The 15,621-nt window shown below is 42.5% G+C and overlaps 1 protein-coding gene across 3 annotated transcripts in view; it reads right to left on the bottom strand.

Annotated features, from left to right (window-relative positions):
- The window catches only part of LOC131343524 (putative leucine-rich repeat-containing protein DDB_G0290503), a 64,040-nt gene that overhangs the window by 14,843 nt on the left and 33,576 nt on the right, over positions 1 to 15,621 (bottom strand). For 2 of the 3 annotated variants that reach the window (XM_058375268.1, XM_058375269.1), the window contains exons 2-6: positions 13,564 to 13,616; positions 12,713 to 12,775; positions 9,556 to 9,858; positions 8,572 to 8,856; positions 7,842 to 7,948 (exon numbers count right to left, since the gene is read on the bottom strand). In XM_058375268.1, coding sequence (XP_058231251.1) covers positions 7,842 to 7,948; positions 8,572 to 8,856; positions 9,556 to 9,858; positions 12,713 to 12,775; positions 13,564 to 13,616 — 811 coding nt within the window. The remainder of the gene's footprint in view (positions 1 to 7,841; positions 7,949 to 8,571; positions 8,857 to 9,555; positions 9,859 to 12,712; positions 12,776 to 13,563; positions 13,617 to 15,621) is intronic. The other variant, XM_058375267.1, reaches the window with a different exon arrangement.

The following is a 15,621-nucleotide window of genomic DNA, read 5'->3' as shown; positions in this document are numbered from 1 at the left end:
CATGCAGTCATATGTGTACAATAAGTATAGCAGGGGGCTCAGAACACAACCCCGGGCTCCAGTGCTGAGGGTGAGGGAGGCTGAGACATATCTGCCCATCCTTGCTGTTTGTGGTCTGCCAGCTAGGAAGTTGGAGATCCACAGACACAGAGATTGGCACAGAGAGTCCCAGGTGCTCCAGCTTGGTGGTGAGTGTGGAGGGAATTATAGTGTTAAATGCTGAACTGTAGTCAACAAACAGCATTCTAACATAATTCCCCTTTCTAAGGAGGTGAGAAATGGCACCATCTGTTGAGCATGACCTCCCTCTAAACTGGAACTTCCAGATTGGCCTGTACCTTTGATCATACTGTAGCCATGAGCAACAACGGTAGAGTGAGTTGTGGGATGAGTACTCCCAGAACTCACACATGCATTTCTCGACAGGACTCACTCCATTCCAGTGCATCATGGGCTACCAGCCGCCTCTGTTTCCATGGTTGGGTGAACCCTCTGACATGCCTGCTGTGGATGACTGGGCCCTTCACAGCCATGAGGTCTAGGAGATTGCACATATCTGTCTGCAGAGAGACTTATAGAGGCAGAGGATTCAGGCGGACCATCGTAGGCACCCATACCCCAGGTTCTAGGTGGGCCAACAGGTCTGGCTGTCCACACAGAATTTGAGATTAAGACTACCATGTCGCAAGCTTCAGCTCCTCTGCATCACCCGTCAGATCAACCCGATCACAAATCGTCTTCAACTGTCCTTGTCGTACTGCATTTCCCCCACCATCTATGTGTCTCTGCTCAAGCCAGCGTGCCCTACCATGACGAAATTCCCACAAGCAGCGAGCCACCACCTCTGCTTGAGATTGATGGGGCCCCGGCTTACCAAGTCAACACCCTCCTGAACTCCCACCATCACAGTAACTGGATACAGTACCTGGTGGACTGGGAGGGACACAGCCCAAAGGAACATTTGTGGGTTGACACCAATGATATCTTGGACCCTTACCTGGTGGAGCAATTCCATTGCCATGAGCTGCCCTCAATGTAAAATACCTGAAGGTGTTCCTACAGTGGGGAACTCAAGCTAGAGCTCTGTAACATCACCACTGGCATCAGTCTCACACCCGAATTCTTTTGGATTTCACAAGTTTGGTTTTGTGTTTTTGGTTTGTTTGCTTGGTTTATTGATTTCCAGGTTTGACTCTCATTTGCCTGTCCCTGTTTACGATTACCTGCCTGTCGATTTGGATTCTGTGAATAAACTCTGCTGATAGATCCTAACGCCTCCGCCTCCAGCGGAGATCATTTTAAACAATTTTATATTTGCATTTTCAACCAGAGTTAGGAAACTCAAATTAGCTGGTGCTTTTAATAACACTCCCAAGACTGTTTAAAACCAGTGTTGTCCCAGCAAGTCCTTCTCTGCTGGCCTAAACAGCAGTGATCTGAATCACTGACTTGCATTTTAATATATTTAATATATTTTTCCATGAATGTGTATTAAATTATTCCCAATAGTCTATTCTCTACATTTCATAGCTTTTCTCTTGGTTGCGCTGCTTCCAGTAGTGTATATTTATGATAAGAGTATTTATCCAATCATATTTCAGCTAGTGGCTGACATGGTTTGCGTGGCAGTAAGGCCTGCAGAATTAAAAAGTGCAGGCGCCCGTAGATTAAAATAAGTGGCATTGAAACTGTTCCATCAGATTTTGAGTTGGTGTCATTTGGGCCATCTAGCAGGCATCTAGCAGGCATACGATTACTTCAGAAATTTCCCGTCCTTTTATTGGATAGTTGGTGTAGTCAGAGGCAGCGACCCGCCCATATCCAGTGTTTCTATATTCACTGTGTCTCATTTCGGATGCTGCGTCCTCCAGAGATTGCAGTTTGCTGCATACGGCATCAAGAATGACTTTTGGAGAAAAATAACCGTAATAAAACTGACTATTTCCTGTGAGGTGTGAAATACTGTAGACTAATTTCTTTTTTACTTTGTTATTTAACGGTTGATTAGTATCTATTGCCGTGGCGTCCAGGGGTGATTCTAGAATTTTCACTGAAGGGGGGCTCCGCCCCCAATGAGGGTATAATAGTAAAAAATAAATAAATAAAAAAATAAATAAAATAAAGGTTTGATTAACAGGGTATGATGGTAAACTTATTGCAGCATTCCACTGTGGATATGTGTAACATTTGAGTACTGAACAAGCCAAATATGAGTCTACACCACACACACACACACACACACACACACACTTGTCCTCTGATCCTCGCTCTGTGACGCCGCGGTCTCTGGATTGAAGGACACACTGAAAGACAGGGAGGAGCCGAAATCTGCCGCTGTTTTCATATGAAATTTAAAGGGGACTGAGGAGATCACCAATTTGTGTACAGTTTATGGAGAATTGCAGAATTTTAGGAGGGCTGAGTAGAAAATGTCAGGGGGTTATAATGATGGTACAGAGGTGGATTAATTCAGGAAGGACACCAGTGAAGGCCTAGGTGTGAAATGCACGGTCCGCCACTGTTTAAAACAAAAGGCCTGGCAAATGTTGTTATTGCCACATTCCTGGTCACTGGGGAAAAGGAGCGTAGAAAGAAACAACATGACCTTAGAAATGGTGAGACTAGGAATACACACACACACACAGACAGTGTCAGGTTAAGGTAACACCATCATCAATGCACCAACATCAACAGTGGGCAGCCCAGAGTGAAGGAATCCCCTTCTATGCTTTCCTTTGTGCTGATTTCTGATTCAAATTCATTACCAAATGTAAATCTATGTGTTGATGTTGTACAGGTACATCTAAAAAAATTAGAATATCATGAAAAAATTTAATATTTTTTGTCACTCAGTTCAGAAAGTGAAACCCATATATTATATAGATTCATTACACATAGAATTAAATATTTCAAGCCTTTATTTCTTGAAATTGCATTAATTACTTGAATTGATGATTATGGCTTACAGATAAGGAAAACCCAAAATTCTGTCTCAGAAAATTAGAATATTACATAAGATCAATAAAAAAAGATATTTCAAACAGAAATGTCAGGCTTCTGAAAAGTATGTTCATTTCTATGCACTCAATACTTAGTTGGGCCTTTTGCATGAATTACTGCATCAATGCGGTGTGGCATGGAGGCACTCAGCCTGTGGCACTGCTCAGGTGTAATGGAAGCCCAGGTTGCTTTGATAGCGGCCTTCAGGTCATCTGCATTGTTGGGTCTGGTGTCTCTCATCTTCCTCTTGACAATACCCCATAGACTCTCTATGGGGTTCAGGTCAGGAGAGTTTGCTGGCCAATCAAGCACAGTAACACCAGTCTTCCCCATGATTGTGTAGCCTACTGACCCAGACTGAGAGACCATTTAAAAGCTCAGGAAACCTTTGCAGGTGTTTTGAGGTAATTAGCTGATTAGGGTGTGACACCACGACTTTTCAATATTGAACTTTTTCACAATATTCTAATTTTCTGAGACACAGAATTTTTGGGTATTCCTTATCTGTAAGCCATAATCATCACAATTTCAAGAAATAAAGGCTTGAAATATTTCACTCTATGTGTAATGAATCTATATAATATATGGGTTTCACTTTCTGAACTGAGTGACAAAAAATATTGACCTTTTTCATGATATTCTAATTTTTTGAGATGTACCTGTATAACCTTTTATGGTTGACACACATGCCACATGCACCTCATTTGGAAAACAGCAAAATGGGCCTATATCAAATTCATGTATTAACTCTGTGGGAATAGACAAGGTTTCTGTCACCTGTCCTAAAACATTCACTTACAACTACTAGTTCAGAAGATCCTGAAATTTTCTTTTATCATGCAGTTCCTTTGTCATTCCATGCTCACCATTCAATCTTTTAAACTATTTTTTTATCTTTTGAAGGAGGATGTCCTGTTTTCAGTACTCCAACTATCTCTGTATTTTTTTGTAATGCAATGTTTATCAAACTCTCTGAGATCCCATCAATGTACAGTACACTGTATGTCACCTCTCATCAACCTCTGTGTATTGAAAACAATATCCATCCTTGACAAGGAGGAAGGTATTGAATCTGGCATTTTACATAAGATTTGTGCTGCATTAATGATCTAGTAATACCTATTAGCCCAATTGTGCCTGATATTTCATCTGCATTAGATTAGATAGATTAGACAACTTTGTCATTGCACATGGGTACAAGGCAACAAAATGCAGTTAGCCTCTAACTAAAAGTGCTAAGTAGTAGTGCAGTATAGACACATTATCTGCCATTCCAAAATTCTATCCCTTGCATTTTAAATCTAATGAGTTGCCTGCAATAGTGCTCAAGAAGAGCTCAAGATGGTGCCCACTGTGGCAGACGTCTCTGTGTACTCCTCCTGCACCCATTTGTACATTGGTATTTGTTTGTTTTTGTAATGCAAGTTCCCCACCCCACCTTCCCGAGTAAAACTGTACGAGTGTGCTTAGAGAAGTCTAATGAGCAGCTTCAGGTCTGGTACTTGTGAAGGGCAACTGGTATTAGTATCTGAGGTATCTCCTGTATCCCCTGAAGGATGGGGAGCAGCTAAGAGGGGGAAAGGAGGAAGGTGGCTGTGTTCCTCTTTCACAGCTCTGTGCTGAGTCTGAGGAAGGCACTGTGAGGGTCACTGAATCAAAACTGTTGAGAAACAGGTTTAGTTTATTAGCCTCATCCACTTCTCCATCAACTCCACTGCGTCATCCTGAAACCTGTGATGGTTCTCATGCCTCTCCAGACCTCTCACCTTGTTTTGCTGGAGTTTACCCTCCAGCTTCCTTCTGTATTTCTCCTGGCCCCAAAATTTGTTATTCAAGTAACATTAGACAGTTCTTGTTGGGACAACAGACAGCCCTTCAGTGATTCATAGGACTTTTCAGACCATCTGCTCACTGTTCTGGTGGTCACAGTTTTTCTCTTTACCAGAAGCACAGAGCAATGTTTGAGGTGGCCAGACTGGACCAAAAGGGGGAGGGGAGAAGAGCAGTATGACATCTCACATTCCACATGATGACAAAGGGAATATATGGCTTAAATCTAATTTTCCCTTTGTGCCTCTACCTTCTGGTGTCTTGTCCCCCTTCCCCTACCCCTTGTCCCCTGAGGCGTCCTTCAGAGCTCCTATGGAATTAGCTGAAATGAGTTGGCAGCTGCCAGTCAGAGGGCGATTAGCTGGTCCCGACTGTAAACAATGGCCACTTGGCCATATGGCCATATGGAAGAAGAATTTTCCATATAACTAGAACTCCTCCAAACTTCATCATTTTGAAGAGGCATGACTTAGAGTCTAGTTAGTTGCTTATCTAAGCTAAAAAATAAGATTTTGGAAAGCTATTTGTAAGACCTCCACTGCACTACCTCTCCATGCCACTAGAGGGAACCCAAATTGGTAAGACATTGGTGAGTAGCTTTAGATTCCTGGGTATTCACTGTACTGAGGTTCTCACCTGGTCACAAAACACTACAGGACTTGTCAAGAAATCACATCAACATCTGCACTTCTTAAAAAAATCTGAGGATATTTGGCATGCCAACCTAAATCCTCAGTAGTTTTTATAGGTGTGCAATTGAGGGCACAATGGAGTGTGGAGAAACTCTCCACCTCTCTTTGACTTCCCTTGCCCTGAGGTCATCAAGTCTGTTTTCCAAAGACTGGATGTTGGCTAACAGGTTATTAGGTAAGGGAACGTGGTGTGCATGTGCCCTCAGCCTGTTCCTGATGCCGGCTCGTTTCCCTCACGGGTACATCATTAGTTTTTCCTAAGGGTCTCAATCAGCCAGTATGAGACAGAGTTTAAAAACAGCAAAAGATGAGTGGATTTTAGACCAATATACACTACTCACAAAAAGTTACGGATATTGGGCTTTCAGGTGAAATTTCAGGATGCACCTAAAATGCACTACAACCTTTCCAGGTGAACTTAATTTGACCTTCTCTACACTTCTGAATGCACGTCCAACTGTTCAGTGTTTCAGTACTTTTTGCATAACTTGCTGTTCTCTAACAAGGTGCTTAACGGCAAAATTCACAACTGGTGTTTGATCCATGAATCCACCAATAAATTTTCTGATTCAGTTAGAATTGGTATTTAAACAGTCCTCTTCATCATGCTGTTCACATTTTGACATCATGAGACCAAGACCACACCTAACAACTGATCAACAGTACCTCACCATTGTGAGGCTTCAAACAGGATGTTCTCAGAGGGAAGTGGCCACTGAGCTTAGAGTGTCACAGAGTGTCATCAGCAGGTTGGGACAAAGATACAGAGAGACTGGAAGAGTCACAGAAAGGCATAGAAGTGGACGTCCTTTGGCCACATCCCACGTTGATGACCGCTTCATTGTGAACAGTGCCCTGCGGAACCGGATGATGAATGCCCCTCAACTCCAGGCACATTTAAGGGAGGTGAGAGGCACCCAAGTGTCACGTCAGACCATTCGAAACCATTTACATCAGCGTGGTCTGTGTGCTAGACGTCCTGCAAGGGTACCTGACCACACAACTAGGCACAGGCATCATCGTCTTGCATGGGCCAGGGGGCATTTACGCTGGACAAGGGACCAGCGGGCCTCAGTGCTGTTCTCTGATGAAAGTCGATTCCAACAGTGCTGGAGACGTCAAGGAGAGCGCTATGCATCAGCCACTGTTGTGGTGGTGTTACAGTCTGTGCAGGTGTGTCCACTCAATACAGAACTGCCCTACATCTTGTGAATGGTACAGTGACAAGCCAATACTACCTGAATAACATCATTAATCCAGTCATTGTCTGCGATGGACTGGCGACCTGTCCAGGGTGGACATTGAGATTTTTTGTTGTGGTATACCCACCACTGTTGTTGGCTTTTGTTTCAATAAATTGTTTGAGATGAGGAAATCACCATTGCAGCTTCTACTTAAATGCCCTACTTTCATGATATAATATCACTGTAGTGTGAACTTTTTACATTTTCCATAAATTTCACCCAAAAGCCAAATATCCTTAACTTTTTGTGAGTAGTGTATATGTGTGTCTCTGTAATGTAATGATGACCATCTCATGTAAAGAAATTGGTAGAGATGGCTCTAAATATGACAAATATACAAAAACAAATGAATTGTTGTAGGAGCACTCATGATGACAGCTGACCTCACCAGCACCATCTTGAATCTTGAATCTTGAGTGAAACAGAAGCTGCATAGGAGCTTAAAAATGGGTGAGGAACAAACAAACTACTAAGGTGAGGTTGTGGAAGTCAGTTTCATGTCACAGGCCATATACCATGGCAAGACTGAGTACAGCAACAAGACATTTAGACATCAAGAACAAGGTAGTTAAACTGCATCAGCAAGGTCTCTCCCAGGCACAGATTTCAAATCAGACTGGGGATTCAAGATGTGCTGTTCAAGATATTTTAAAGAAGCACAAACAATTGGGCAATGTTGAGAAGTATAGATCCAGTGGGCAAGGAAACTTAATACAGCAGATGAAAGACACATTCAGCCTTCTGCATTGGAAGATGTCCAGCAGTGCCATCATCAAAGATCCAGCAGAAATCAGTGGAACCCAGGTATACCCACTTACTGTCCAGAGAAGTCTGGCCAGAAGTGGTCTTCATGGAAGTATTGCAGCCAAAAAAACACACCTCCGGCAAGGCTAAGTGACTCAACTGTGCACAAGAATGGGAACATAGGATCCAGGTGCAGAAAAATGGAAGCAGGTTTCTGGATCAATGAGTCAAAATTTTAAATATTTTGTTAAAAACACAAAAGTAACATAACAAAAAGTATAAGGCCTTACACACACACACACACACAGGTGCTTGACACAGTTACTATTACCTGTTCTCTCAAAAGATATCTCAACAGTAGGTATATTCCCAGTCCAGCACAGCAGAGCAGACTCAGTACTATCAGTACAATCCCCCACACAGGAAAACCAGGCTTATCTACAACACACACATATGCACACAGACAGTTAAATGGTTGCTATTGGTTGTTGTGTTGAGGTGTGACTGTTGCTCTGGTGTCACAGGGAGACACTGTTAATGTGATTGCTGCACAGTTCCAGTGGACTTTCATGTGGAAAGAATGGAAATAATACAACTAATAGAAAAATAGTCATATTAATGCATCCACATAGACGGAGTGGAGCCACTGGAAGAAGCGTTGGACTCAGTGTCCCAGAATGCAATGCTGATATAGGACAATTATAGCAGAGACTCGGCTAGTTACAGAGCGGCAGCAGTTAGTGGAATCCTGGAGTTTTGGGTCATTCAGGAGACAGTGAGCCACAATTCAAACACATCAATTTGTACAGGAAAGATACTGATACTAAAAGAACTAAAATAAAATGTAATAAATCCTGGATGTCTTTGAAGATCAGGTGTTAATGATAAATACTGATGAGGTGGTATTTCATTCTGAGATGATTCTGTCCACTGGATTCATGCCCGTGTCTAATAGAATTCTTATTAGAAATCTAAATCAGTTCTGCTGTCAGTTATGGAGTGACATGTTTCCTATAATTCAGTGTTAAACTCTTTATGTTACAGACCACACTGAGACGTACCTTCCACAGAGACGGCGTATATCTGAATGTCTTCCTCATTCTTCGTGTCCCGGATGGTGTAACGTCCACTATCCCTCGGCTCCATGTGTCTCAGTGTGAGCTCAGGGTAAGTGAGTGATGTTCTGTCTCTGTATTTATCTTTACACTGCAGTGAGAGATTATTCACCCTGCAGATCACTTCATCAGCTGAACCACTGCTTTTATAAATCACCTCCACTGGCTCTGGTACAGACACATGCAGCTTCAGATCTTCACCAAACTTCATCTGAACCTGTGAGAACACAGCTGAGGGGAAAAAACATGAGGAACTTCAGCTAGATTTAGACACAAACATAAAGCCTTACAGTCCCATTCAGAGTGCAGTGTTGATGTGGGGGAAGTTCCTGGTGGTCAGAGTCGGGTTCCTCAGCTCCTTAAGACCGTTTCAGATTCTGAATATCACCTGCGTGGACTTCGCAGACTGCTGAGTTTTTCAGTAGCGTCTAGTCAACTGCCTTTAACCACAGACACTCACATTTAATGTCTCTTAATTAACATTAAGTACAATAAAAAGTGAAAATTGTTTAGTTTACTTCAAATGGACAATGATATTCATTTATTAATAATGATAATTATTTCAGCTTGTCCTTGAATGACATTCCACAGTGTGTGTGATTGCGTTTACAGACAAAACACACAGTTCAGTCGGACATTTTGTAGTTCCATCAAACGGTCAGACAGTGGCGAGAAAAAACTGTTCAAGTTCAAGGTGAAAATCAAGTGGAACTGAGACACGCCTCTGTTTTAGATAAACTCCGCCCACATATTTGACTCTCACATAACTTCTGAATAAAGGTGAAGTCTGCAGTTACGTCTGAGGTCTGAATCCTGATGTCTGTCATTTCAGTATTAAACCCTCACTGTTTGATGAACTCCACTCTGATTATGATCCTAATAATTCAGAGTGAAGGTTTTATCAGCAGGAGAAGAGATAAAGACACTTACTCTCTATGATGAGGCGAACATAAGAGAAGTCTGAGTCTTCACATTCACATGCATACACGTTCCTCTGACTGTAATCAGCTGCAGTGATGGTGAGAGAGAGATCTCCTTTCAGGTACTGATCATGAGAGATGTTAAATCCCTTCTCTGACCAGCAGGATGTCTGATCACACCGAGCCTGGACAACATCTCGATTATTATATAAGGCCCATTGCAATAAACCAGAACACTGATGTTTACATGAGAGCGTCACTGACTGATGAAGCTTCACTCGTGTAGGACAGACATCAAGAGCTGATACAGGAGCTGAAAGAGAGAATAAAGTGAGAGTGAGGAGTGTGTAGTATAGAGTGTGTAGTATAGAGTGTGTATTGTGCAGTGTGCATTGTATGGTATGTAGTTTTTAAGATATATTCCACAGACATGCTGAGATTCAAGCAGAAGATGTGGTATCTGAGGGAGTGAAGGAGAAAATTGAATGTCATTGGCATAGCAGTGGTAAGAAAGCCCATGTGAGGATATAACTTCAACAAGAGAGTGAGTAGAGAGGGAGAAAAGGAGAGGACCAATTTCTGAGCCTTGTGGGACACCAGTGGAGAGGAGATGTTGATCTCCTCCATGATACCTGATATAAGCAAACTTCCAGGTATAAAGCAAATCATTCCCATGCTGCTCCATGAATTCCAAGACTCCTGAGAGAGGAGTCAGTGGGTGACTGTGTCAAATGCTGCAGAAAGGTTGAGGAGGGTGAGGACAGATGAAGTTTGGCTGATCTAGCAACATGTAGTTTTTCATTGACAGCCATAAGGTCAGTCTTTGTGGAATGTGCAGCTTTGAAGACAGACTGGTTAGGATCTTGGAGGTTGATCTCTGAGAGCTAGACAGACAGCTTAGTATAAACAGCGCATTCAAAATTTTTAAAACGAAAAGAGAGAAGCTATACAGATCTGTAGCTGCTGATGTCTGAGGGATCCAGAGCAGGTTTCTCCAGGATGAGAATAACCCTTGTTCTTTTGAAGGTGGTTGGTACATGATGAAATGCTATGGATCCATTAATGCAGGGGTGCCCAATACGTCGATTGTGATCGACCGGTCAATCACAAAGGTAGTGTGGGTAGATCACATAGCATTAAAAAAAATGTGATGTTAGCCAATCCATCCTCACTATGGCATTTGCCACTTGATTGATGTACATGATCTGTACATGTGGGTCACAATGTATGCACGGTAAACCGTGTGTGCTACTAAGCACTGCAAAAACTCTAGCAAGTTAAGCCTCCCAATTTATTTCTACTAAAGAATGGAGATATAAAAATGAGTTGGGGAGCTGGACCAAGTAAGAAACCAAAAACTTACCAGGGAGAAGGACTTTTTTTCATATTCATATTCAAAGTGTGTTTGTCTGATCTGCCAATCTACCATCACTATTCTGAACATGGGAAATGTGGAGTGGTACTTTCGACTGTTCATAAAAACTACAACAGTGACTTCCCTCCGAAAAACAAGGTCTGAAAGAGAAAGGTGAAGGAACTAAAATCACAGTTGTCTGGACAGCAGTCATTTTTATCACAGCTGATTACAAAAGCAAAGGCAGCTACCTAAGCATCCTTCCATTTGAGTCACTTCATCATTAAGCACAAGAAGTCCTTCCAAGATAGAGCGATGTTAAAAGAGGCATTTGTTGAAGAAGTTGACTCGTTTTGAGACTTTATAAACTTTATCAATCAAAGCTCTCCACCTATCAAGAAGTACAGTTACATGGCTACTATCCAGACAATGCAACCCTGGTTGATTTGATTAAGTGCAAGTCAACAGAGTAAGGTAAGGATCAACAATGTACAGAGTTGTATTGTGCCATATGGGTTCATGCCGTTATGCAAAGTACACTAACATAGACTGATATATATGTCATAATATTATGACCACTGACTAATATTGTGTTTGCCCCCCTTTTGCTGTCAAAACAGCCCTGACCTGATGAGGCATGTACACTAGATCCCTGAAGGTGTGCTGTGGGATCTGGCACCAAGATGTTAGCAGCAGATCCTTCCTGTTAGCAAGTCCTGTAAGTTGTGAGGTGGGGTCTCCATAGATCAGACTTGTTTGTCCAGCACATCCCACAGATACTGGATTGGATTGAGATCTGGGAAATTTGGAGGCCAAGTCAACACCTTAAACTTGTTGTTTTGGTCATCAAACCATTCCTGAACCATTTCTGCTTTATGGCATGGTGCATTATCCTGCTGAAAGAGGTCACAGCCTTCAGGGAATACTGTTTCCATGAAAGGGTGTACATGGTCTGCAACAATGCTTAGGTAGGTGGTACATGCAGAATACCCACATGGATGGCAGGACCCGAGGTTTCCCAGCAGAACATTGCTCAAAGCAGGACACTGCCTCTGCCGGCTTGCCTTCTTCCCATAGTGCATTCTGGTGCCATGTGTTCTGCAGGTAAGCCATGCACACACACCCAACCATCCATGTGATGTAAAAGAAAATGTGATTCATCAGACCAGGCCACCTTCTTCCATTGCTCCATGGTCCAGCTCTGATACTCATGTGCCCATTGTTGCTGCTTTTGGTGGTGCACAGGGGTCAGCACAGGCACCCTGACTGATTTGTGGCTATGTAGCCCAATACACAACAAACTGTGATGCACTGTGTATTCTGACACATTTCTATCAGAACCAGCATTAACTTCTTTAGCAATTTGTTCAACAGTAGCTCATCTGTTGGATTGGACTACACGGGCCAGCCTTCGCTCCCCACGTGCATCAATAAGCCTTGGATACCCATGACCCTGTCATAATCAGTGTTATTCACTTCACCTGTCAGTGCTTATATTGTTATGGCTGATAGGTGTATATTGTATATATAAAGTATACTCAGTTTATGTAAATAAACCTATGTTTAGCGTTTGTAATGTAGATTAAAATATGATTTAGAACGATAAAGGACAAGAACAGTACAAGTCACTATTTAAACTGTGTTACAGGTCTTGGCAGAGTTACCTTCAAATGCGAAACTTCAGTTTAAATTATTAAGCCCCGCCCACAATTCACACCTTAAGGGAGACTGAAACTACCCTTGTATATACTGTATAGTGTGTAGTGTATATTGTGTAGTATATAGTGTGTATTTGTGGTGTAATGCCATGTACCAGTGGTGAATGTGAGGATGAGGAAGACCAGGACACAGTGATGAAGGCTGCAGAACTGCATGGCTGTGGAGACACAACACCACCATCAGCACTGCACAGGTGGAGAATAAAGCAGGAGACAGACATGGACTCATAGCAACACTTTATCATTAAAGCTGCAATTTACTGAATTCACTCACTTTTACACACATTCAGCAGTCAGTCAGCTTTGATCCTAATAAACACTTTTCTAACAAACATCACACACACACATGCTTTAAAAACTGAAAGAAAAGCTTCAGGGTTTAATCATCAGCTCCAGCTTCTGATAACTGTGCTGAAAATTCAGCAGCTGAGTTCCTCAAACTGCAGACAGAAATCATTTCTACATGACACTTTCTCCAGCTTCAGCTGTTTTAAAGAAAAGAAGCCGAGAGGAACGTCAGTAGAACATCTCCAGCATTTCTTCCACAGCATTAGACTGAATTACTCTGGAACTTTATTTAACACTCAATAAAAACTCTGCTTTAATGAGGATTGGAGTAACAGAGAAAACACTTTGTGTGTGTAAAAAAAACATGATCACACATGATAGCAGCATTCAAGCATTCATCTGTGTGTGTGTGTCTGGGTGTGTATGCACTAAAACAATGACCTAAGCTGAACCTGTTCAGCTGCATACTTTTAAGTCTTTTCTTAAACTGTGAATGCTCAATGTTCAACTTTAATATGATCTTTTGAATGACAGTGTACAAGTAGAAAAAAGAGGTTTTTTTTTTTTTTTAACAAAATATAGCTGACTGTGTGTGTGTGTGTGTGTGTGTGTGTGTATGTGTGTGTGTGTGTGTGTGTGTGTTTGTGTATGAACTTACCAGGAGCTTGCTTGGCTTTCCTCTTGCCTTGAAAATGCAAGACTTTCGGTTGACTTTCGTTTCCAAACCATCCGGTGATGTCATCATTCCAGAGAGAGAGAGAGAGAGAGAGAGAGAGAGAGAGAGAGAGAGAGAGAGAGAATTGAATTGAATTGATTGAGTTTTGAAAAGACTTTTATTATGTTATACAAAATTCTATTTTTTGTCAAAACATACAAAATATAAAGAAAAAGCATTTTTCTGTACAAATCACTGCTATAAAGATACATTATATAAGGAAGCACTCAAAAATGTAAAATTGACTTTTGCTTCACAGGCAGAGCACACAGCTACATTCAAACACCTGCTTGTCCCAAATGATTAGATTAGATTAGATTAAACTTTATTGTAATTGCACATGGGTACAAGGCAATGAAATGCAGTTAGCATCTAACCAGAAATGCAAAGTAGTAGTGCAGTATAGACATATGTATGTACAGTTACGACCCGGTCTAGGGTTGGGACGCACAGCGTGAGAAGCGCAACAGGGTTTTATATATGTATAGGAGATGGAACAGACATGAATATGATGCCCCAGAGGTAGGAATAACAACACACAACACAGCAGTGAAATATGGCAGATATATTATAATGTTGTGATATATACAATACAGTGAACCGGTGAAGACGTCAGGGAGGACCAAGCCAAAACAACAAAAAGAAAAACTCAGAGAACACATCAGCCACTGTTTATCCAACAGCTTGAAGTGGAGAGGGTGACCTGGGGGTCCTAATCAGCGAGGATGTCACAGACACTAAACACCACCCAGCTGGTTAAGAAGGCACAACAACAGCTCTATCACACAGAGGAAGTTTGGCATGCCACTTAGGATTCTCAACAACTTCTACAGCTGTGTTATTGAGAGTGTCTTGACCAACTGCATCACTGTGTGGTATGGCAGCACTATTATGAGGGACTGCAGACATTTGCAGAGAGTGGTGAAGACTGCTGAGAAGATCATCAGGACTCCATTGCCCTCGCTGCAGACCATTTATCACTGCAGACCATTTATCACTGCAGAGTCTAAAGGAGAGCTGCCTCCATCATTAAGGACCCCACCCAACCCCAACATGCACCCTCAGGATGGAGGTAGAGGAGTGTGAAATGCAGGACTTCCAGATTAAGGGACTCCTTCTTTCTCCCAGCCATTAGACTTTTAAACAGGTGCCCAGAGGACATAGACTAGTTTAATCTATCTCATATATCAGTTTAACTAAATTGCCCCTTCTCATATTGCACATTTGTTAATGTTACTGCTGCTATTATATCAAGTAACTGCATCTCACTGCACAGTGAGGTAGAATGTCATGTCGTGTGGGAGTATGTCCAGAAAGTCCAGGTACTAGGTGTTCTGGCTGAGGGCCCGAATGGCCTGCAGGAAGAAGCTCCTCCTCATTCTCTCTGTGTTCACCTTCAAGGAACGGAAACGTTTCCCTGACCTCAACAGAGAGAAGAGTCCATTGTTGGGATGACTGAGGTCCTTCATAATCTTCCTGGCTTTGGTCCAGCAGCTCTTGCTGTATATGGTGTCCAGGTCAGGAAGCTCGGTGCGGATGGTACGCTCGGCTGATCACACCACCCTCTGGAGAGCTTGCCTGTCCTGTGTGGTGCTGTTTCCAAGCCAGGCTGTGATACTTCCCATCAGGATGCTCTCAATGGTGCAGGTGTAGAATGTCGTAGAATGTCTTTAGCACCTTTGAGGGCAGTTTAAAGTCCTTCAGGTGTCTGAGATGATAAAGATGCTGCCAGGCCTTCTTCACCAGGGTGTTAACGTGACAGTACCATGTTAGGTCCTGCGTGATGTAAACACCTAGGTAACGGAAACTGTCCACTCTTTCCACTGGGGACCCGTTGATGATGAGGGGCTGGTAATTCCTCTCCTGCATTGTGCTAAAGTCCACTATCAGCTCCTTAGTCTCGCTGATGTTCAGGAGGAGATTGTTGACCTGGCACCATGTCTCCAGGTTTTTAATCTCCTCTAGGTAGGCCGTCTCGTCGTTATTGGAGATCAGGCCCAC

Source organism: Hemibagrus wyckioides, linkage group LG22 (assembly GCF_019097595.1).
Source record: "Hemibagrus wyckioides isolate EC202008001 linkage group LG22, SWU_Hwy_1.0, whole genome shotgun sequence".
Classification (NCBI taxonomy): Eukaryota; Metazoa; Chordata; class Actinopteri; order Siluriformes; family Bagridae; genus Hemibagrus; species Hemibagrus wyckioides.
The sequence above is the reverse complement of the archived record's forward strand: the minus strand, read 5'-3'. Positions and strand labels throughout refer to the sequence as shown.